The sequence below is a fragment of the Struthio camelus genome, chromosome W (genome assembly GCF_040807025.1).
Source record: "Struthio camelus isolate bStrCam1 chromosome W, bStrCam1.hap1, whole genome shotgun sequence".
Taxonomy (NCBI): domain Eukaryota; kingdom Metazoa; phylum Chordata; class Aves; order Struthioniformes; family Struthionidae; genus Struthio; species Struthio camelus.
This window is the reverse complement of record NC_090981.1, coordinates 16,203,510-16,226,275: the sequence shown is the minus strand read 5'-3', so window position 1 is coordinate 16,226,275 and position 22,766 is coordinate 16,203,510. Positions and strand designations below refer to the sequence as shown.

The following is a 22,766-nucleotide window of genomic DNA, read 5'->3' as shown; positions in this document are numbered from 1 at the left end:
ATTTACCCTTTAACAACATAAAAGAACTAAGTCTTCATGCGTTAGTATGAACTTACCCATCTTAAGAAAATCTGCAGCATTGTTACATTACTCTCTTCACTGTTCGTCACCGCTAATTTGGCTCTATTCTACTTTTTACAGTGAGTAAAACAAAATTCAAAATTTAGTTAAGCACATTAAGTTAAAGCAGACAAACATATCACCTCAACACTGACAAATGCTTCTAGTGTTCCCCACTGCTGAACTACTGCTAACAGTGTGAGCCGTGATGTGCTCTAGAAAGAGAGGCTCCTTCACAGACTTGCATAGCCCCCTGAAGGGGAGTTTTTGTGCCTTTGGTGAAATATAGTTTAAGCTTTATGCTTTACCTCAGTCAAATTCCTTCTGATCAACATTCATACTTACTTAGCATAAAAGAATAAAGACCTGGTTCAATAAGCAAACTTATTTCACAGGGAAAGTATTATACCAGCATACATGGCTCAACATTAAAATAACAGATCCCTTTTTAATTAAAAAACTGAAGAAACTGCTTCTTCACAATCTGAAATCACATCACTACATTTTGCTCATGAGAACAAAGTTTACAGTCATAAGTTGCACATAAAGGGTTTATTTTAAATGTTTTAAGGATAGAGTTACATCATAATTATAAAAATTACTTACAGAATTAAGTAACAGATTTAAAGTGTTTATACTTCTAAATGCAGAGAACAGGGAACTGTCTACATTGTTCAAAATAAAATAAAAATAATGAAACCAAGCTCTAAAGATGAAGTCATTACCTAATTTTAAAATGTGAACACGAAGACCTTTGAACTATACACATACCAAGAACCATCCAAATTGCACTAATGATGTAAAATACAAAAAGCACAGCATTTTCAAGGAACCAGAAACTGTTTTTAACCATAATTCTTTTTCCCTGAAGTGACTGTAGTCAATTCTATCTATAAAGATAAGAAGATAAAGCCTCCATTTTTAAATAACGCATTTATAGAAGGCTTCTACCTGTTGCAATAAAGAGGGTTTTCCCCAAAGTATTTCAGTCTTCATGTAGTCTACTCTAACTTAGTTTAGGGTTTGGCACTCAAAAGAAAGAAGAAAAAAATGTAGTGTTTTGCTAATCAATTGTGATTTTATTTATTCTTGAACAGAATACATGGTCCCTTCAAATGCTGTATGACACATACAACTGGAAAATTACCTTCCGTTGGCACTATGCTCGCCTCACCGGTGCATTTAATCCTACTAACAACCATTAAAACAGCACAATAAGCAAATTCACAAAAAACTGAACACAAAATAAAAACAGAACAAAACCAAAACCTAAACATTTTAACATGCAACTTTAGTTTGTTACATTGAACGTTCTAACCCTCTAAGCATGCAAAAAAGGATGGTCTGCATTTAAGTTTTTTTTCGTTTTTCAAAGTTTTACATGGCAGCCTGACATCACGCACACGCACACACACAATATACAACAATACTACAGCAGGTAAATGAGAAAGGCCAATAACTTTTATACAAAGATCCATAGCTTGTGCCATCACAAGCCCTATGATAATTTTGGAAAGTAATGTTGAACCCCTAGAACAAGGAACCAACATTTAGTTACCAGGGTAACGCAAGCACTGCATGCAGATCTGAAACATGAGCCTAAAACAAAGCCCAAAGCAGATGGGCAGGGAGTGGAATTAGTCTCAAGCCTCAAAAAGGTGGTTTAAGCTATCAAAAGAAATTTTAAGAAAAAGGAAAAGGAAAAAGAAAAAAAGGATGAAAAGAAAAACCCACGCAACAGACAACGGGGACATCTAAAAACAACCATAAAATTTACAGTTTATAGATTATACTCTAATTGGCAGAATATGTGGTGTATTAAAGCGGCTTGCAGAAAACCCACAAATGCAAGCCTAACGCTAAAAATGTTTCAGTAGACCTAAACCTCAGATATTTCAAAACAAACCTTGTATTCCTTAGATGTGTAGCCCAAAATTCACTGTACTAAGTTATTCATGTATCTTGTGTATAATCAATACACTCACTCATTCTTGTGCCACAAATATCAACTTGGGCTCATGGAGCCAGGCTCAGCTTTGAGATTTACATGCAGGACTCTTAAGAGTCAATAGAAAACACATAACAGATCTGCAGGATGAAAACACTGTGTTGCAAATCTGCTCACTTTGTTCAAAACACAAGGAACATTTACGACTCAGGTACTTAGTGCTTAAGGACTGCATTGAGAAGCTATTCACTGAAAGACAATAGCCTGCCTTTGGTTGCCCATGATGAAATACTGGACATAATGCAATATAGTAGCCATGGACAAAGAATTAAGGTATCATATTTATATGATGAGTATTTATTACCATTCAACAGCATAATGAGGCACAAGCCTTAAGGCTAAAATATGAAATCAGGCAAAAAAATTGACAGAAAGGGGCTTAAACCACTGAGTCTTCGATATCAAGAATACCCACAACTGAGGTCATCCGGACCTCTGATCTCTGATTAACAGCACCTCTCCTGCTATCCCTTCCACTAACGGCATAAGGTTGGATAACTGTATTCCTTCCTTCCATCAGCAGTGCTGACTGTCTTCACACACTGCATTTCTGTGAAGCAGTACTTTGAAACTTGCAGAGCTCTGCCTTAATGTAACATGACAATTTTGTTGCTGTGCTGATCATTGTTGCAATTCTGATACTTTTAAAAGCTGCCACACTTAAAAAAAAACTAACCTTGATTTACAACTATCTTGCAAGATTAAAACTGTGAAAGGACTCCGCTCTCGTGGGCTGCTATTTACATCCACAGCCTAATGCAGATGACTGAACCACTGAGACTGCCTATAGCTTCCATTAGATAGTACACCACTGGCATGCAGAACTCTAGTGTTCGTAGAATGAAATTCACGTTAACAGCATACCTCAAAGCAAGTACAACGTACACCACAAAAGGCAACAACAGGTTTAAGCTGTAGATTTGTCCGGACACTCCTTATGTGGAAAAGCCAGAAAAAAGAATATGTTGGGTAGATGCCTTCTTGAAAATAAATGGTTTTTAAAAAAAAGAAAACAAACAAACAAAAAACAAAAACAAAATGAAACAACAACAACAACAACAACAACAAAGAAATGCAGCAGACTGAGCAGAAGGCAAAAAATGCTTCTCCTTCTCTAAAGTAAGTCTTCAAGGTAAAACGATTTTCCCCTTCCCCGCCACGAGACTGCGTTTACCATGTTTAAGGTTAACTACTGTTAGGCTTCTGAGTCCACACACAAACACTCAGGTTGCTAGGTTCTGATATTAAATGAGAGACTACTGATTGCCAATGCGTAGTCTAAAGTCTTCTGGAGTAGCATATACACTGTTACATTAATTTGTGGCACCAAGCACTTGGGTTTTGCTGAGAAGTGTGTATAACAAAACAAATAAAGAAGTACAACATTTAGGACTGAAGGCAGCCTTGTTGCGTGTATATTACTGGTTCCTACGACTTCTAAATATGGGCCATTAACCTGCATTTTCTAATTAACTGGTTATACAGATTAAATATATTTTTATAGTTTAAAGCCTTTTCACTGAAAGGTGCATAAGTCAAACACTTGATATCCTACTGCCCTGTGACTACTAAAAATGCACAAGTATTTCCATGTACTGCAAGTTCTTAAAAAGCTAAATTTGAAATAAAGTGTAGAAACACAGTAGATTGATGTTACTTGGGTTAGGCACTCCTTAATGCTTCACAAACCATTTATACCTTTCAGGAAAGTCACCTCTGACCCAACCCTGAAAACAAGGACTGCCAGTAGCCAAGAAATTAAATTTAATGTTACAAAAGAAGGCATATCAAAAATATCAAACTACACTTGCATGTGGCAGTTGAACAGGTGAGTGCAAGGTTGAAGAAAAAGTTAAAATCTATGAAAAAATTTAGATTAATGATTACAATACTAGATCAACTTTACACAGCTTGAATTTGCAGCTGTTCTTTGCTTTTAACTCCCTCCCGCCCAAATATATTGACTTCCTTCAAGAAAAGGAGTTCTCACACACAAAATGTGTCACGTTCACATAAATCTGTTTGTATTATTCAGAACAAAACAGTTTTGCTGGCAGAGATTGTGGGTTCGCAGGGACATTTAAGCTTTCATTAAACTGGAAAGCAGTCAAGTCTTTGTGTCTACAAATTTTACATTTAATAGTTCCACAAATTTGGCAAAAGTTCACGATGACGTCTAGGATGTCTTCACCAAATCGTAGACATAAATATGGAAATCATCATCAAACTTGATGAAATAGACAGATGGTTTGGCTTCAACTTGATGAATGACCATGCCAGTCCTTTTTGAGCCATCTTCTTTGGCATATTCCACTTGTTTGCCTACCAGGCTGTCCACAACTTCACCTGGTTCCCGTTCTGCAGGAGGTGAATCATCTGCAATACAAAAACACAATGGGCTCTGGTAGATATTTATGGATTTTTCAATATAGAAAACACCTGCAAAGTCTTAAGATGTGTAAGAAATATCACAAGTCTTAAATGCTGAATATGTCCAATACAAGTTGTGTTGGCCCAACACCTAACTATTGTTATGCTTCTAGGAAGTATGACCACAGATGTTTTTTTTTTTTAAGCAATACTGCCTTTAGTTTTATGAAGGTAAAAATGACATCTCAGTTGGTTAGATAACCTTTATGTCAAAAGATACACTTAACACACAAGTTACAAGAAACAAAGATAACTGAACTTAAGCCCACAGCAAAACAAGGCATCGGGGGGGCCCCTTTAACAGAAAGGAGTCATATAAAACCTCTCTCCCCGCACACTTCATTCAAAATTTCAATGCAAGCGTGCTGCTCCCACAAAAACATATCTTCTAAAATGATAATAAATATAACTTCCACAACCAATAACGCTACTAAAAGGGGTTTTTGACTCTACACTGGAATGGATGCTAAGTTTCCTAGAGTCTTTAACTATATTATTTGCTCATCGAGTAAAATCTACCCAGAAGTATCCTCAGATTTTAGACAAGGCCTATGGCAAGTCTGGATACAAAGAGGTGCGCTATTATAACGTGCGTTATTATAACAATCTGCTAATTTCCAAGGGGTTAGTTATAAGCCAATCACAGAACAAATGGGATAAAAGGTATAGATAGCATTGTACCACAGAATTGGAAACTAACCACACCCAACCACAACCAACTGCACCTTCTTTCTCAGCATGCCGTCTGTATGAATAGGGAGAGCTAAACTTGTGTTTTGCATTCCAGGAAGGAATTTTCTTAGTAATGGCCAGACAGCTGTGCCTTTTACTCTGGGAAACCCAAGCCTTTAAATTAATGTCCCTGTTCTGAGTTTGAGTTGGGAATCTCTTACAGATTGCAGCTATCTTCCTTTCAATTCAGTGAGTTGCAAAAAAAATTGGGAGCGAATAGATTGTCTTGACCTACTTACATTTAGAAATCAGTTCGCCCTTACAAATGAAGCAGTATGACAGCTTCACAAACCCTAATGCAATCTGGTATTATGACGACCAAAGTGCATACCCAATTCTAAAGTAGAATTGTTTTTTATGATGCTATTTTTTCTTAAACGATGGCTCATTATTCAAGAGCATCTCTGACAGGAAAAAAAAATGAGATACAAACATCTGCCTGTTTCAATGATTCACTGCTCTTGGTCACTTATTCAGCATTCTGCACTAAACTACTTGCTAGTCAACCCAAACTGAACACTGAGAATAAGGCCAACAGTACTATGTCATGCAAATTGTTACGCTGTAGCTATCAGCGCTAAACTAGAGATTCAGATGGCTCCTTGTGCTCCCCCCACCAGCCACAGACCGCAAACTATGATAGAACTGAGGCTGTCAAACATCTTTCCAAACTTAATAAGTTTCTTCATAAAGTTTTGTTCCATTTCTTCTATGAATGCATTGTCATACATAGTCATCATCTTCTTAATACCAGATCTTTATAAAGTACGTTCCTTGGCAAAAGATGCAAGTTAAACTCTTACATTTCAATTTGTAAGGAATTATGAAGTGTTGACAGTTTCAGTATTGGACCCAGCATAAAATTCTCCCTCTCATCAAAAAAGCTTTAAAGATATCATCTACAGTGCTATCTCTGCACATATGCAAAGACAACTTGAGAAGAGAAAAAGAGGCTAAGAACTCTGAAAGTTCTAACCATAACATTATGGTAAATTCTACCAAGTGTATAGATCTACTCCCAGGTAAATTAAAATCCTATTTGAAAAATGCTGCCAACCATTGACTTAAGAACATAACGCTAATTATCTGAAAAGTATTCTGATTCAGAAAAGGTAGTTCATACTTCAGAGTGTCTTGGAAACAGAGGTAAATAGTAGATGGTCTCAGGATGAGCATTAAAAACAGTTAATCCTTAAATATGGAAAGCACATAAGCCTTTTCCCTTATCTTTCTAAGGCGCAAGAAAAAGCAGACTTCAACTCCCTAAAAAGCAGCCTACCAAAAAAGAATTTTAAAATACCTCCCACGTCCTTTTTAATATTTTAGACAGCAAACACATTACTTGGCACAGATTTGTGCCAAATCCGAAAAACTTTGTTTCGTTTTTTCCTTTAGGAATAGGAAGGTCACTTTTTTCTGTTAACATTTGCAGCTCATTCTTTTAAAGCCACAGATATGTTGTTTTTTGTTAGGTTGGAAAAAAATCTAAAAACGTAAGACTACTACAGAGGTTAGGCAAATCAGCCCCACCTGTTTATCCAGCCAACAGACTATTTATCACAATGCCAGATCTGACAGAAAACAGTCTCAGAAACTCAATGAGTGAATTGTAACTAATACTTACGTAGTGCATTGTGTAACCAGAAAACACTATCTAATTAATAATTTACTATAAAGCCAAAATTCACTGTCAGTGATGTGCTTTTTAGGTGCAGGGGAGAAATAAGAGTAGAAAATGCTTTGCAGTCTTTTATCCTCTTTTTTGTACTGGCCATCCAAATTCTGCGAGAAATCCTTCTCTATTAGCAGGAAAAACTCAAATAGTTTCAGTTCAAGAGGAAAAGAGAAAATAGCCCTAACCTATTGAAACATTTTTCCTGCTAATATGTTTAAACAGGTGAGAGAAAATAAATTTTCAAAAAGATTAGTGTTTCTTTCCTCCAAGAAACTGCCCCAAAATCTTCCAAACCAAAGATACCTACTCAAAATTAATCTGACTATATTAGTTGGTCCCCAAATATTACTCTTATGAGAACTGCTTCAGAAGTACAAATCAAGAGTCATCTCAAGGAGCTGGGATACTTCTGCAAGAAAAACAGTGGAAGGCTTCTAGCTTGCCAATGACCATAAAAAAATACAGTGTAATCTCTCCCACAGTAGTAGGCCTACCTTCATCAGAATTAGGAATAATTACAGAAAACAATTTTCCTGTATGTACTGCAGATCTCATCATTGATTAAAGTAAAATATTCCAAAAGTTGTTTAAAATAGATTTATTTTCAGTTGTGCTGTAACCTTTGTTAGTTGTGATACTTAAGGATCTCGTCTGTTACTCCGTTTTACATCTTTCCTTTCTATAAATAAATGATAAGCCAAAAGAGAGCTGCCACCTTCGAGAGGAACAAAGAATTAACCGGTCTACTTACTGGAATCAGGCATAATGCGAAGGTCACCTTCTTTATAATCATCTAAGAGTTGGTACATATACAAGACAGGATCTTTCTCGTAGGTAATATAAAACCATGTGTTCATAATAGGAGCTCGAGCCAAGACCATCCCCCTCCACTCATCTTTTGAGCCATCCTCTGTCTCAAACATATGTTCCACAGCTTTGCCAATCATTGTGTCTGCCAGGTGGGCATCACTAATTCGAGATGAAGCTAAAATGACAGCAGTTCATACATAATAAGTCCATTTAAAAGCAGAGGAGTCTTGTCAAAAATAATCTTTATCTAGCTTCATGACAAACTTAAATCAATTCACATACAAAACAATGTCTATTCCAGAGCGTTTAATATTAAAGAATTGCAGAACTTTAGGAACGGTAACATGTTAAAATAATCCTTATCAAGATTTTCCATCACTGCACCCTCCAGATTAGACAAACTATCATAACGCAAGGTATTGAAGAGAAACCAATCAAGACTACAGCAGTGAAGAAGGGATGTCTTTTAAATACACACTTGGGGGGGAAGGGGGAGGAAAGGGGGCCATCACAATGCAGCTCTTCAAATTTATTAATGAAGGTTTTGGGTTTAGTTCCCCTGAACCTTTTGAACTTGACTGTTTGAAAAAAACTGTAGTTAAACAATCCAGTGTTAATTATGAAAACCAGTAAGTCTGGTTACTAGTCAAGTTACTTCACTTAGAAAATGCTTCTTTTCAATTTAAATTAATACTTCAGGAATGTACACAGGGAAAAAGGTGACATCACTGTCAAAGACACAGAACAGATAATGTATAGTCAAGACAATCCTCAGCTGGCTCAGAGTTTCAGTTTTAATAGAAACCTCAATGATGAGGTTTTAGATGAGCTTCTTTAGATTCTTACCCTAAGAAGAGGAAGACTACAGAATATCCTGCAGGCCATTTAAAGACAAAAGACAGGACTACACTCTCTGGTATCACCAAATCTTTGTGAAATCAAGAAAATTTAAATAGAAGCTTTAAATTACCTGCCATGTGACAAAAATTAATTCAACTAATAAAATTCAAATGTTCAACTTTTATCTCAGGGAAAAGTCAGGAGAGATTAGTGGAGAACATTTACTATTAAATGTCAACATATGTGTATGTGTGCATAGGAAAAAAGCACTTACCAACTCTGTCTGGAAGGACTTCAAGTGCTGAAACTCTTTCATCTTTGTGCAGTTCTAGTCCATACACACAATCAAATCCATCATACTTTATAAGATAGAGAGAGGGATTTACAGGAACTTGATCAAGAACTGTGCCCTTCCACTGTGTTACAGGTCCACTCCCTTCTTTCCATCCATGCTGTATTCTGCAGCCTACAATGTTTCTTCGTGGCTGAGAAATGGGTTTGCTTGGTCCCACATTGTTTCTGTGCTTTCTGTACACAGATACAAACATAGTATTAAAAAAAGCACATATTCAAAATTCTACTCTGGATAAGAGCTACATGCTTTGTTTTCAGAAGGCAAGGTTTACATATAATAAGCCAAAATTATAAAGATATATTAAATTCTAATGTGTGTAACAGCATACCTCACTCAAATGAGGGCTTAAAGCATATTATTATACAGCACCGTAAAAAGAAAAAAAATCCCCCACACTAAAAAGTAGTGCAACACTTTTGAGATGTTGTATAAGGTTGCTTTCATAATATAAGCTTCCAAAGTGAGTTTGCTTCAACCGAAGAACTACTTTAGCCCTTGCTACACTGAATGTCAAAAGTAGAACTCACCTGTTAAAACCCTAAAACAGGTCTCAAAGAGCAAAGTTACCAGAAAGTATTACAACTCTGTTACCTCGTTGCTCTCTGCAGAACAGTAAACATAAAACCCTTACCCCAGGAGGAGGAAAGCAATGGAAACAGTGGTGGTGGACCAAAATTCTTCCCAGGTACTTTTTTTCCCCCTAACCTGTGTTCTCTGAGGAACCTGAAGGAAATTTAGCTTCCCTCTGTGCTTAAAGATTTCTTTGACTTCCAACGTTTTTAAAGACACATGGTAGCAACAACATTCCTCTAACATTCCTTTTTAGCATAACACAAGAAAAATATATAAAGGGAACAGCAACAGAAGAAATACTTCTTAAAAGAGAAAGTGGACTAAATGCACTTTTTGCTCTTCCTTGGTATTTTATGTTTCTTTATGCAACTTGCACCAAAAGATTACCTCTGGTGAACATCCATTGGCTGTTCTGATGAGCAGTCATGTAAGCTATCGGACACTTTCAAACCACTGAAACAGTGTTACACAAATTTTACTCTACTCAGTTATTAACAAAAATCATAGAAAGTTTTGAATACAAACAGAAGAAACATACGAATATTACTACAGTATATTGCTGACAAGATATGCACGTTATATATATTTTCGCATGTTACAATACACAATCATTCCTAAAACTGTATTTAGAGGGCTGTCCGATTAACACTCACAGAAATGTTAACTAGTTCAAAAACAAATTTCTGGATTAGTTACCCCTTGTAGCATACTTAATTTAAATGACAGCTAAATACGCACAACACACTAGCATGCTTAAAAGTAACATCTAAAAAAGATTATTCAGTTGCAGAATTATCCATTACTATTAATTGCAAAAAACAACATTCCTCCTCAGACTACTGATAGTGACCAAAAAAAAAATGTCTCCAGGGATGATAAAAGCTTTCAGAGCAGAACAGTCCTTGTACGACAGAGATCCAAAAAAGATAAACAGCATTCGTACCGGTGAAATCACATAAGCAGTCTTACAGAATAAGGAAAGTGCTGTAGGATATTAGAACGCATAATGCAGAAGATTTAATCCTAACTATTAAAAACAAGATCTTTAATAGAAAACAATTTCTTCAGCAGCTTGTGCTCCCTCCAGACTTTCATTCTCCGTGAAGACGGATCTTGAAAGACCCAGGAAATTACAAGCCTGTCAGCCTCACCTCCATCCCGGGAAAGGTGATGGAACAGCTCATCCTGGAGGTCATTTCTAAGCATATGGAGGAAAGAAGGCGATGAGGAGTAGTCAGCATGGGTTCACCAAAGGAAAATCATGCTTAACCAATCTGAGAGCCTTCTGTGATGGAATGAGTGGCTGGGTCGATGAGGGGAGAGCAGTGGATGCTGTCTGCCTGGACTTCAGCAAGGCTTTTGACACTGTCTCCCAAAACGTCCTCCTAGGCAAGCTCAGGAAACGTGGGCTAGATGAGCGGACATTGAGGTGGATGGAGACCTGGCTGAATGGCAGAGCTCAGAGGGTTGTGATCAGTGATGCAGAGTCTACTTGGAGGCCTGTAGCTAGCAGTGTCCCCCAGGAGTCCAGTCTTGTTCCAGTCCTGGGTCCAGTCTCGTTCAACAGACTCATCAGTGACCTGGAGGAAGGGACAGAGTGCACCCTCAGCAAGTTTGCTGGTGATACCAAACTGGGCGGAGTGGCTGACACACCAGAAGACTGTGCTGCCATTCAGGGGGACCTGGACAGGCTGGAGAGCTGGGCGGAGAGAGGAACCTCCTGAAGTTCAACAAAGGCAAGGGCAGGGTCCTGCACTTTTGGGGAGGAATAGCCCTCTGCACCAGGACAGCCTGGGGGTTGACCTGCTGGAAAGCAGCTCTGCCGAGAAGGGCCTGGGAGTGCTGGTGGACAACAAGTCAAGCATGAGGCAGCAGTGTGCCCTTGTGGTCAGGAGGGCCAGCAGTATCCTGGGGTGCATGAGGCAGAGTGTGGCCAGCAGGTGGAGGGACGTGATCCTGCCCCTCTCCTCAGCCCTGATGAGGCCTCACTTGGGAGTGCTGTGTCCACTTCTGGGCTCCCCAGTACAAGAGAGACACGGCACTACTGGAGAGAGTCCAGCGGAGGGCTGCCAAGATGGTTAGGGGACGGGAGCATCTCTCCTCTGAAGAAAGGCTGAGAGAGCTGGGCCTGTTGAGCCTGCAGAAGAGAAGACTGAGAGGGGATCTGATCACTGTCTACAAGTATCTGAAGGGGGGATGTCGAGAGGATGGGGCCAGTCTCTTCTCCGTGGTGCCCAGCGACAGGACAAGAGGCAACGGGCAGAAACATAGGAAGTTCCATCTGAACATGAGAAAAATTTTTTTCTTGTGAGGGTGACTGAGCGCTGGAACAGGTTGCCCAGAGAGGTAGTGGTAGTGGTAGTCTCCTTCGCTGGAGATATTCAAAACCCGCCTGGACGCGATCCTGTGCAGTGTGCTCTAGAGGTCCCTGCTTGAGCAGGGGGGTTGGACTAGATGATCTCCAGAGGTCCCTTCCAACCTTGGCCATTCTGTGATTCTGTGATCTTAGCAGGGAGCTCCACATCACTATTTTTCAAATTTCACTTTTGTCATGATGTGATCTTTTCAACAAGAGCAGCCTGCAGTTTCATGAGGACCATATACTCCTATCTCTCATATCACAGACTATTATAAGAACACGAACGTGTTCCAGTTAAAAGGTAATTCCTCAAAGTTGATTCTACCTTTACATAGAAACTTAAACGTTTCCAAATTCTGTACATCTCAAAAGGTGGTCTAGTTTTTATTCGTCTTACCTTTTTTTTTTCTTCCTAAATTATAACGGTCTCAGTAATATTTTATTATGAAGAAACAAGATGAGAAATCTAGTCCTTGGGCACAAGGAAAATTAGTTTGTTCAAGGTCACGGCCAATTTTACTTTCAACATATAAAATATAATGCTCCTCACTGTTTAGAATGGAAACCTTTAAGTGAAAAGTTTCACAGTCACTTTAAAGATTATGATGGAAGGAGACTACATAACTGAGCTCTAACTGGTAAATACTTTTTAAAATGCCTTGCAGTGAGCAAAAAGCATTATAAATGCAGTTACAAGTCAAGCACCAGCTAGGCGTACTCAAAATTGAAGTTTTTCTTTGTCTGAAGGCTGTACTGCTGAATAGCCATTCATTCTTGTTTCATTCATATTGTAAGAAATAGGATTTTCAAACTAATAAATTACCAAAGAAAAACTGTTTTTCCTCGCATCTGAACATGTGATAAGAAATAAAACATAGGTTTCTAATTGACAATAAATAATAGCTACCAGTATACTTCCATACTCGACAACAGTAACCAAATCAAACCTCTTTTCATCTCACTAGCATGTTGTTTCTGTGATATGCAGAATAACACAAACGTACGTAGCCTTTTGAGATGCTATAGTCAGAAAAACAAACAAAATATTTTCCTTCTGTTTATTAGAATTATCTCTAAAATTCCATATAGATTTCATCTTAAAGATTGAGATAATAGATTTCCCTGGATACACAGAACATATGGAGACAGGAAACGGAATAATAGTAATTCCTGAAAATAGCTCTTGATGCATCAGATACGTCCTCACTGCAAATGGCCCTTCGATCGCAGTAAGTTTCAGACCCTCCTATCTCGAAGGCATTCAGTTCGTAAGTAAAGCCTCGCTACATGAAAAGTGTCATTAACAGAACTAGATAGTTCACAGATTTAGAGACTAGACAGAAAGAAAGAAGACTTCCTAGTTTTTAAGGCTGTATTTAAATGGCACTCACACAAACTTCGGCTTGGCAGGTACCACCAGAAAACTAGTGTAGTGCAGGACTGCTTAGGATTGGTAGCAGTGAACTATTCTTTCAGAGTTATGCTTAAAAGACAAACCAGCATTTATAAAAGGAGCATAGCAATTACCAATAAACTAAATCAAATTAAGTTATTCATTTAGGTATCCTATTTTTTCCCTGTTTATCTCATCTGGGAAAAAACACCACACACTAAAGTTAAGGAAAACACAGAAGGAAGAAAGAAAGCTATACTCCTCCAACATGCAAAAAAGGCACAATGGAGAAGGACAAAACAGAAATCTATAAAATAGTATGGAGGAAAACAGCAATGGTCAATACAACTTCAGTCTTTCATTGTGCCAAGCAGAAAAGTTATTAAAAACAGGGCCCAAAACTTATTGGAGTTGTGATGTTACTTCAGACTATCCGCCACTACAGCAGGATGGCAATCAGAGAATTATTCACTACTTTTCACAACATTCAGACTATGAGGCACATAGGTTGAGGCAGAAGTTTCAAAGCACTTTCTGTGCTCTAAGAAAAGCAATTATTCAGTTGTGAAATTAATCTTCTTAGGACACTACAGGAGCCAAGATGACAAGATAGTTTAAAGTGGGATCAGAAATTCACAAGGGATAAATTCGCTGGTACTGGAACTGTAGGTACAACCTCTGCCTCAAAGTTCTTCAATGACCAACTACAAGAAACCCGGACAACATATGAGGAAAGGATTAGTTTATACTTACACTGTGTCTTTTAATTTACACTTACACTCCTTCATTATGCATCAAGGGCGGAAAGAATGAGAGCCAAAAGACTACTGACTGGTCTAACAGTGGGGTCAACTTTGTATTCATGGAGATCATCACTAGCCACTGACAGAACACTCAGAAGAACTGCCCTTTTGTAGCTGACCTATAACCACGGGAACCTCTTCCAAAAGAGTCAATGCTTAACTACCATTTTAGTCAAAGAGAGCTGGAAGACTAATCTACATAGCTCATTTGATCATTTTCCTGTTTCTGGATCATGCCTTCTTCCATTCTGTTGGCTCCTCCATCACCCTCAAACCTTCTCAGTCCAGTTTAAAACCTCACCTAAGGCCTTCAAGAGCCACCACACCTGTTCCTCTTTTCTTTAGATAATTACCGTACAAGTCTTCATAAATAAATCAATGACAAAGTATGCACTACTAACTCGTGGTATGCTGTAACAGCTCCGAGTAGTATCAGCATACATTTTTACAGTCATTTATATCCTACTTGTTTACTATGAACACGTCTCCATCTCCACTTACTGTTACCTGTTCATTTCAAAAACCTAACTAACAAACAACTCTATACTAGTCTCTCATTCTCAGAGAGGTCAGTGAGCAGAAAACAAGAAGTCACCTCGGTCTGATACAAAATAACACCTTTACTAAACATTTCTTAATCAAGTAAACTAGACTAAATTAATATAAAATAGAGTTGGGTGCTTAGGTTAAATGCCCCAAAATCATGTGACTTAGGATCACAAATTAGCATGCCCCATAAAAGCCTTCATGCTAACAAATACATAACCTATTCAGGTATTTAAAAAGTGTTTATCAGCAACAACAAAGAAAAAACTAGCCACCCTCAAGTACAAAAGGCAACCCACCTCTGATAGTCTTCCCATCATATACTCCTTTCTCTGAGCGGTTGAAAAAGAACAAGAGAAATTAAGTTTTAACCAACTCTACCTGTCTCTAGACACACACACACACGCACTCGTGCGCACACGCACGCACACACACACACACACACACACACACACACACACACACACACAAAGTTTCTCTCTGCACACACACGCACGCACGCACGCACGCATGCACTCGTACACACAAAGTTTCTCTCTGCCTTGTAAGGAGATAAGCAAGAATGGATAATGAAGAGTTGGTGGACGGGACCAGGGCAGTTTTACATCAAGTGTTGTGCCTGGGAAACATTGATAAATACTCATTCAAGTAAATTAATTGCAGAAGATATACCTGCCAGACAAATTATTTTAGGTTGATGCATACTGTATACCACCACTACAGGAATTTATACTTAAAATATACGTATTAGCATTTTAAGAAGTTTCACCATCCCCAGCTTTTTTAAGAGTTCTCCCATCAGAGACATAGCCAGAAGTAACATTTAACTGTTAGATACTAAGATCAATCACGTCCAGACTATTACCTGTTTTCTCACATTTACTCATCAACATTTAGCTGCTATTTCAAAATGTAGTAGGGAAAATACATGCCGTGACTGTGTAGGATAAGCAGGTATCCTTTGCGCACAAACAGCAGCTTACTCATAGACGTGTTTCGGTATGCTCTTCATTAAAAAAAAAAGGTTAAGAATCCAAAAGCTAGAGTTGCAGTGACCCAAAGATTAAGCATTTCTAAGATTAAATTCAAATTGGGTTTTCAGTAAGTATACTTCACGTGAATAATTTCATATTGACGTGGTGACAATGCATCAGGTTTCTTCTAGATAGCAGAGATCCTACAACAGTACATATGCCTGATTTCTGGCTTGCAATCCCTTTTCTCCAATTTCTGGAGTAAAGTACAGAACTGTTTTCACAGGATAAACTTCTTCCAGAGTAATATTCAAAACCAAGTTTAGACCTCTATCAACAGAATGCTCTTTCTAATGCCCTCCCAAAGAATTCAAGTCTGACTGTACACGCATATACTGGCTAAATACAGCTCTGCATGATTCTCAAGAGCAAAGAGACTGCAACAAGGCAGATACATTTCTAGAACAGTACTTTCAGTTATTGAGAGCTACACTTTAGCAAAAATATTAACAACTTACTTGTGGGAAGTTCTTTTCTTCATCATGCTAGCAGAGACTCCTGCATGACCTACAATATAAACGATGATGGAATTATTGAAAAACAAAGTGTGTTCATACACAATGCCAAAAAAGCTATCTTACAAAAAAAATTATTTCTGAACATCAAAAAGTATAAAAATCAGACACTTCATTTAGTGGCCAATCAATGAACTCCTAAAACGGGAGGAAGCTCTGGAGGACTGGCAGGGCAAGGGCAATGCACCCAATGAAGCTCAGTGAAGGATGTAGGGAGTAACTGACCACCACTGTTGCAAAGAAAGCTCAACTTATCTAAACACAAAGGGGAATAAGAGCAGTCTTTGTTCTAGATAACCCACTGTATCAGTCACGCAAATCAACTGGCTGTACAACTGTTTGTCCTTCAGTTAACCGAAAGGATGCAAAAATATGTCTTCCTAAGTTAGGCAGACCAAAGTGGGAGGGTGCACAAATGCACATGCCTTGCTTCCCCATCCCAGCTACTGGGGACACCCAGCGTTGCGATGGTGAGCACACCAGTACAAGAATCACATTTGTATTGCAATTCAGCTGCATATTGCAATTGCTATACTTGGCTAAGTGTAGTTTGTACTTGCATTGTCATTTAAATACATTGCTGTATCACTCTGCTAAATCAAAGTCCAGTGTGACATCAAATAACTTCAAAAAAGTTAATCTGGTATTTAACTGTAAACCCCCCACTTGTGGAATACCTAAAAGAACCCCATCAAAGAGTATTGGACTCGGACACATATATAACTTAAATGTCTATCAGTAAAAAGCCTTGTGCATCTGTAGATCTGTGCCTAGCATTTCATCTTTGGATTCTTAAATTCACACCTACAGAGAAATACAGTTCCTCGACAGCTCCAAACCTCCAAATCTGCTAAATGTAACATTATGTTCATGTTCCTGGCATAGCTTTGGCAAATATATTTTGAAAATTAACTTTCATAATAGTTGTAGAGTCACACACAAGAGCCAAGCACTGAAAGGACCACTAACCTTAAGAGTTTCCATGAATATTTTAACCTTTTGATTTCAGATAGAGAAAGAGAACATATAAAAAGTGATATAAATGGCAGAATTGTGGTAAGACCACATCTGAAGTTTCCCCACACATGAGATTTTACCGAATCCATGGGAAGCTGCATCTCCAGTTGTAATGACAGCTAGAATGTTTTAGGTTTCAAAGATGAAGCCTTCCATGCTAATAGCTACAGTAAAGATCCTAATTGCAATTTCAGACTATTACAAGATGAAGTAATTAGACCTGCCCTTTGCGCATGCTTATAAGAACTATTACCTAGAAATTAAAGATACCACAAAAAGTCCGATGAGAAACTTAACAGACTTTGGAACTTGACTATTACTACTAAACAAGCTTTCTGATCATACCATTAGCCACCCCTTTAGTCTGTGAGGAAAAAAGATCTAAAACACAATTCTTTTTTTAAAAAAAATCTGTTCTCAGTGAGTAAAGGAACAGTTTCAAAAGAACATGAACATGCAGATTTCGCATTTTACATTCCTAGTTGATGAGGTAAAGTAAGATTTTAGCTAAATAAGCTCAAGTAATTAAAACAGTATATAAAAGCATCCACATATTCAGTAGAGTGGTTCAGCACAAAATTTGTTCACAAAGTCCTTGAGCTGAAGACAGAAAACATTACATAGGGCATAAGAACAGAGGTCCAAAGCAAAAAGCTTTCCAAAATGAACAGAAAAGGAGCTCTACAGGAACACAGAAGGAAAACAAAATAAACAAAAAAAACCCAACCAACCTACTAGAGAGGCTGCAAGAACCACAGAAGAGAAGCTAGGAATGGGTGTTGGCCCTCTTCAGTAACTCCTTGCCTCGGGCACCTCTTTCTTTTGGTAGGATTCAAGCTCTACAGCTAGATGTCTTCTCTCTCATGTTCAGTCATGTATAGAATTTCTTGGCTGAGATCGTTACGCATGAAATGACATACTGCAAACTACCAAATGCTGACAGTGAAACTCAAGTTAAGTTTAAGCGGTGACCTTTGGTTACACTTTTTTGCTGTCAGGTGAAAATGAGGTTGGTTAATAGTTCCTGATTACAAAACTTGTTTGCTCACATACTGAGCTCTAAGCCAAAGCCAACTAAGATGAATCGGTGCTGTTTAGCTCTTCCTGTCAGTAACTTAAGATAGCACCCCAGTTCAATACTGCAAGTTACAGCATTTGATATTTAACATGAACATAACCTACTTAGAAGAGACAACAGCAAGGTACGCAAAGATCCTAGAACAAATCCTCCCTAGTATTGACTATAAGCCTATTGGTCACAATTCACATTTGTATTTTGTATTGCCTGAATACATTAACATCTCAAGGAAATGCATACTCCTTTTAAGTGCATTTCAGGTTAAATTACTGAGCTGTATAGCATTTCACGTGGCTAGACATCCTCTGAAATTGTAACAAGAGTTCACTGAACACGTCTTCCTTACAGCAGCTATAGACAAGGAGATAGAACAACACAATATCTTTAAAAGATCATCCTAAAAGATTTAACATTGTTTAGTTTTATCCTTACAAAGTAAGGCTAAAACCAGAATTACCTGATGATCTGCTTACCTCAGTCTTTCTTTATTCAAGTAAATTACTTCAGTAATATAGTTCTTCCATTTTATTTTAACTGGAAAACCACAGTAACTCTACAAATTACTTGTACAGCTGTCACGGAAGAGTGGGGAGTGATGCACTTCATTCGTAAGAGAGAAGCAGTGATATGTTTTATTGAGATAAGACAGTAATTTAACAAAGTTCAATTGTAAACAAGACAGTGATTTAACAAGGGTCAATGGCAAGGTTCGCTTGATTATTTATTGCGTGGAGGACAGGGTCAGACAAAAGCATCGAGGAGACTCTCCTGCTGAGCCATGAGGTTCAGAATAGACCTGCCTTGCTCTCTAAACTCCAGAGCACAATCACAGAGGTAACTTAGCAAAGTCTGCAAAGTTTCAGCATGCTATTAGTCACTTACTGAGGATCTGTCGCGGGCAAGGAATCTCTCAACCTCGAGGAGTAACCCTGAGAGGCGTCCCTTTTCAAGGGGAGATTCACCACCGTGCAGCCAGCTGCCCTACAGGAGTGCTCAACGGGCTCTGGACTGCAGCGTTATTTAGGGGGTAAGACGAAAGGCATATATGCGTACCAGCTGTACCTTGGCTGGTGCATGTTCAACTAGTCCTTGGCTATTGTGCCAGATTCTGCTCTGATGCAGCCATCCCGACCGCTATTGATGGTTTATAGCCTTCCTGAGGGCTACTGTCTGAGCAGGGCTACATGCAAACGATCAGGCTGGGGGGCAAGGGGGAGCACAGCATCACACTTCACCCAGTGATTTTAGTCAATTTATCTGATCCTTCACCGCATGGTGGTGCGGTCACCTTTTGCCTCTGTGCCATAAATAATATATTGATAATTTATATGCTTACAGGTCCCCGGCAAGTAAACAGTTTTACCATACTAATTTATATGTTTTGGGAGACTGAACTTGGGTTATTTGCTTTATCATGTACCAAACTCTTATATATAATATGATTATTAGTAATAGACATAATAATGCTACAGTTAGTAAAATCACAACTGGATGAAGCATGAGATTAAAAATTCCCATTGCTGTTGGTGACCATCCTAGAAGAGTTTCCCATCAATAATGCTCTCTATTCTTTTTCACTCTTTCCAGAACATGGTATATTTCTTCTGCATCACGATGAGCAGTTATTAGGGTTCTTTGTCCATTGTTTTGGATGTATTTCAGCAGCTGACACAGGTCATTATGTTGCAGCAGTTTTTTCACCAATGTAAGATTCATTCCGATAGGGGTAGACAATAAATCTTGATTTAATATATAATTAGATTGTAACAACTGATGAGAGTTAAGAGGAGCTGAATAATTAAAGTCACATCCCATAATTTCAGTAACGTTACAAACACAAATATTTGAGTTATTGCTAGTATCTACAATAATGTTATCTACAAATATAAAATCACAAAGAGTTCTCATACAAACATCTTTTCCCAATATATACACGTACAGTTTCAGGGGTTTCATCGGGGTGTATTTTGAAACGTCAAACATTTTGTTCACTGTCAAGACAAACATCTTGAGCTTTGACAGTATTACTCTCACAAATAAATCCTTCTTGTTCCCGTACAACACATGCATTAATATCACCAGTTTGCCATTTGTTTCTGTTTTGCCAGGCCCATACTCTATGCTCTAACGGATAGAATATAGTTCCATTGTGATTTAATCCCAGCACAATGACTGGGTATATGGTGTATACCAAAGCATTGCATATTGTTAAGACAAAAGCTGTGGCCTTGTTGCTGATGAGGTCATAAGTAAAACTGACTAAATACCACCAAGATTGGAACTCCCTTTCAAATTTAGTTGCGTTATCCCAAACTATCTTTCGAATTTCAGTGAGTAAGGTGCCCTCTTCACCTTCTCTTACAATTGCTGCTGCCACAGATAGCATCCACATTTCAGCCGGGATACAACTAAGAGCTAGTGAGACATTTCTTTGAACTACACCAGGAGCATCCATGGTGATCCCCTTCATTGTTTTTTTCCCATTGAGGCAATGTATCTGATAGAAGCCATTGAGTAGTTCCTAAGGCTAACAAAAAGATTGCAATGGATGTTCTAATTTGTACAGATCACTTGTTGTGCTTAGTCTATTTACGAGTGCTTTAGCATCTATACTAGTTAAGACTCCCAATCCTGTTCCTATGATATGGGTCACATCTCTCCTTGTTTGTTTTAGAGAGGCGAGGGTTATCCCATGCAACCGTGCTGACCATCCTGCATAGGAGGTACTTAGAAATGGTGAGCAGGTTGGTTTGATTGTGGGGATATTAACTTGCATCAACAGTTCTACTCATTTAAGAAACCATGATAGATTAAATAACACTCGTTGCTGGCCTGCATATTTGATCGCATATGGTCCAATGCTAGAAATCTGTGGGGACAGCGTCCTCTTGTCTGGCATGATAACTGGAATACTTGTTTTAGAAGGAAATGTTGCAGTTGGGGTTACTGCTGTTGCTGCTAGTACTAAGTTCAGTAATTTTTATCTTAAATTTGAAGGCTAGCCCCTTTTTTGTGCCCATTTTGTGCCCATAGACATGTCATATTCACTGGATCTACCAAAGTGAAGCTGTGCCAACACTCATTAATGTAACAATTTTCCCTAGTTTCATCTTTTGAACGTTCACTCGCTATTTGAGTAGCAGAACTCCCATCAGGTGGAACTCAGCCAGAACCCCTTATTGGTCAGCACCCAATGCTGCCCCACTGTTCCACTAATTGTTTTAAGTGGCTTGAGCTATCCCAACTCCATTCATTTTCCAAGTACACTTCATTTCTGTGCATAACCACTGTTACCAGGTTCAATCCTTTATTTTTGGAGCTTAGTGCCGTACTCCTCATATATTCAGTACGGGCATGAGACCATGGCCAATTTATTGATCTCCTGTAATGGGCCGAGGCAAGCAGTATCATCAGTGTGCAGGCAACACGCCCAGACATCCTATGGGATGCTGTAAGGCAGAACAGATAGACTTGTTTTGGTGGGGCGAGTCCAAACGGGTTACCCCAGGATTAATGAAGGGTGGATCCATCTAGCACTACTTCTGTGTTTGACACCACTGCTATCAGTAGCTTCCCAGGCAATTAGGCCACAAGGTTTAGTTGGTTTAGAGTCATAGGTACAGTACCTATAGACAGTAAGTTGACCACGACAGGTTGTCCCGGCTGTAATATTATTAGATATCTTCCTTTTTCAAAAGGTGGAGCACCAAGCCCAATTCTTGCAAAGAATGCTCAGCTTACAGGGCTTCCAGTAGGCCCAAACAGATTATTCAATTGATGGAGTACTTTGGGAAGTCACATATCCCATTGGGCCTCATGTGGTTTGAGACTCCTTTTCAATAAGCCATTAGCTCTTTCTACCACCCCATTTGATCGAGGATAGTATGGTGTATGGAATAACCATTGAATTCCTTCTTGTTTTGCCCAGTCTTGCACTTCCTTATATGAGAAGCGTGAGCCATTATCACTTTGGATAACATCAGAAGTGGGTAGATTTGAGAACCAAAACGATAGCCCTCGTACGGTATTTCATCCACTGGCCTTTTAGCACTTAGTCACCGTAAGCAGGCCAGAAAATACTTCCACTCCTGTAAGAATATATCAATATCCCGCAGAGGGTCTGAATGGCTTGATATAATCAATTTGCCATGTGGACCATAAAGTTTTTCCTTCGTTGATATGCAGATGTGGTGTTCTAGCAGGGTGATCTGCTTGTAATTTTAATCTACACTGGGGACGTTCTGTAAGAACAGTTTGACAAGTCTCCCTGTTTACAGGCCAGCCCTTACTCTGTGCAGTAAAGTAGAGAGCTTCTTTACCTCTGCAGCCTAGGTTTTGATGTAACCATTCTCCCAACCAATACTACCTGAGATCTAAGGTGATTTTCCTAATTTTTTAAACTCATCTACCTTTTGGTTCCACTTTGAGGCAGGTTGACTATCCTTGGCATGAGCTTTCACCCATCTCATCCTGAATAGTGTTCTCCAGGCTATATTTAGTAATAGTTGCCAATCTTGGTTTCTCCAAACTGGAGAACT

At 38.6% G+C, this 22,766-nt stretch overlaps 1 protein-coding gene across 11 annotated transcripts in view; it reads right to left on the bottom strand.

The window, feature by feature from the left end:
- Positions 1 to 593: 593 nt before the first annotated feature.
- Positions 594 to 22,766, bottom strand: part of LOC138060861 (spindlin-Z) — a 62,848-nt gene continuing 40,675 nt past the window's right edge. For all 11 annotated transcript variants that reach the window (XM_068924354.1, XM_068924360.1, XM_068924352.1 and 8 more), the window contains 4 exons: positions 16,077 to 16,125; positions 8,830 to 9,083; positions 7,657 to 7,890; positions 594 to 4,444 (listed from right to left, as the gene is read on the bottom strand). In XM_068924354.1, the coding sequence (XP_068780455.1) occupies positions 4,245 to 4,444; positions 7,657 to 7,890; positions 8,830 to 9,083; positions 16,077 to 16,125 (737 nt within the window). In that variant the 3' untranslated portion in view covers positions 594 to 4,244. The remainder of the gene's footprint in view (positions 4,445 to 7,656; positions 7,891 to 8,829; positions 9,084 to 16,076; positions 16,126 to 22,766) is intronic.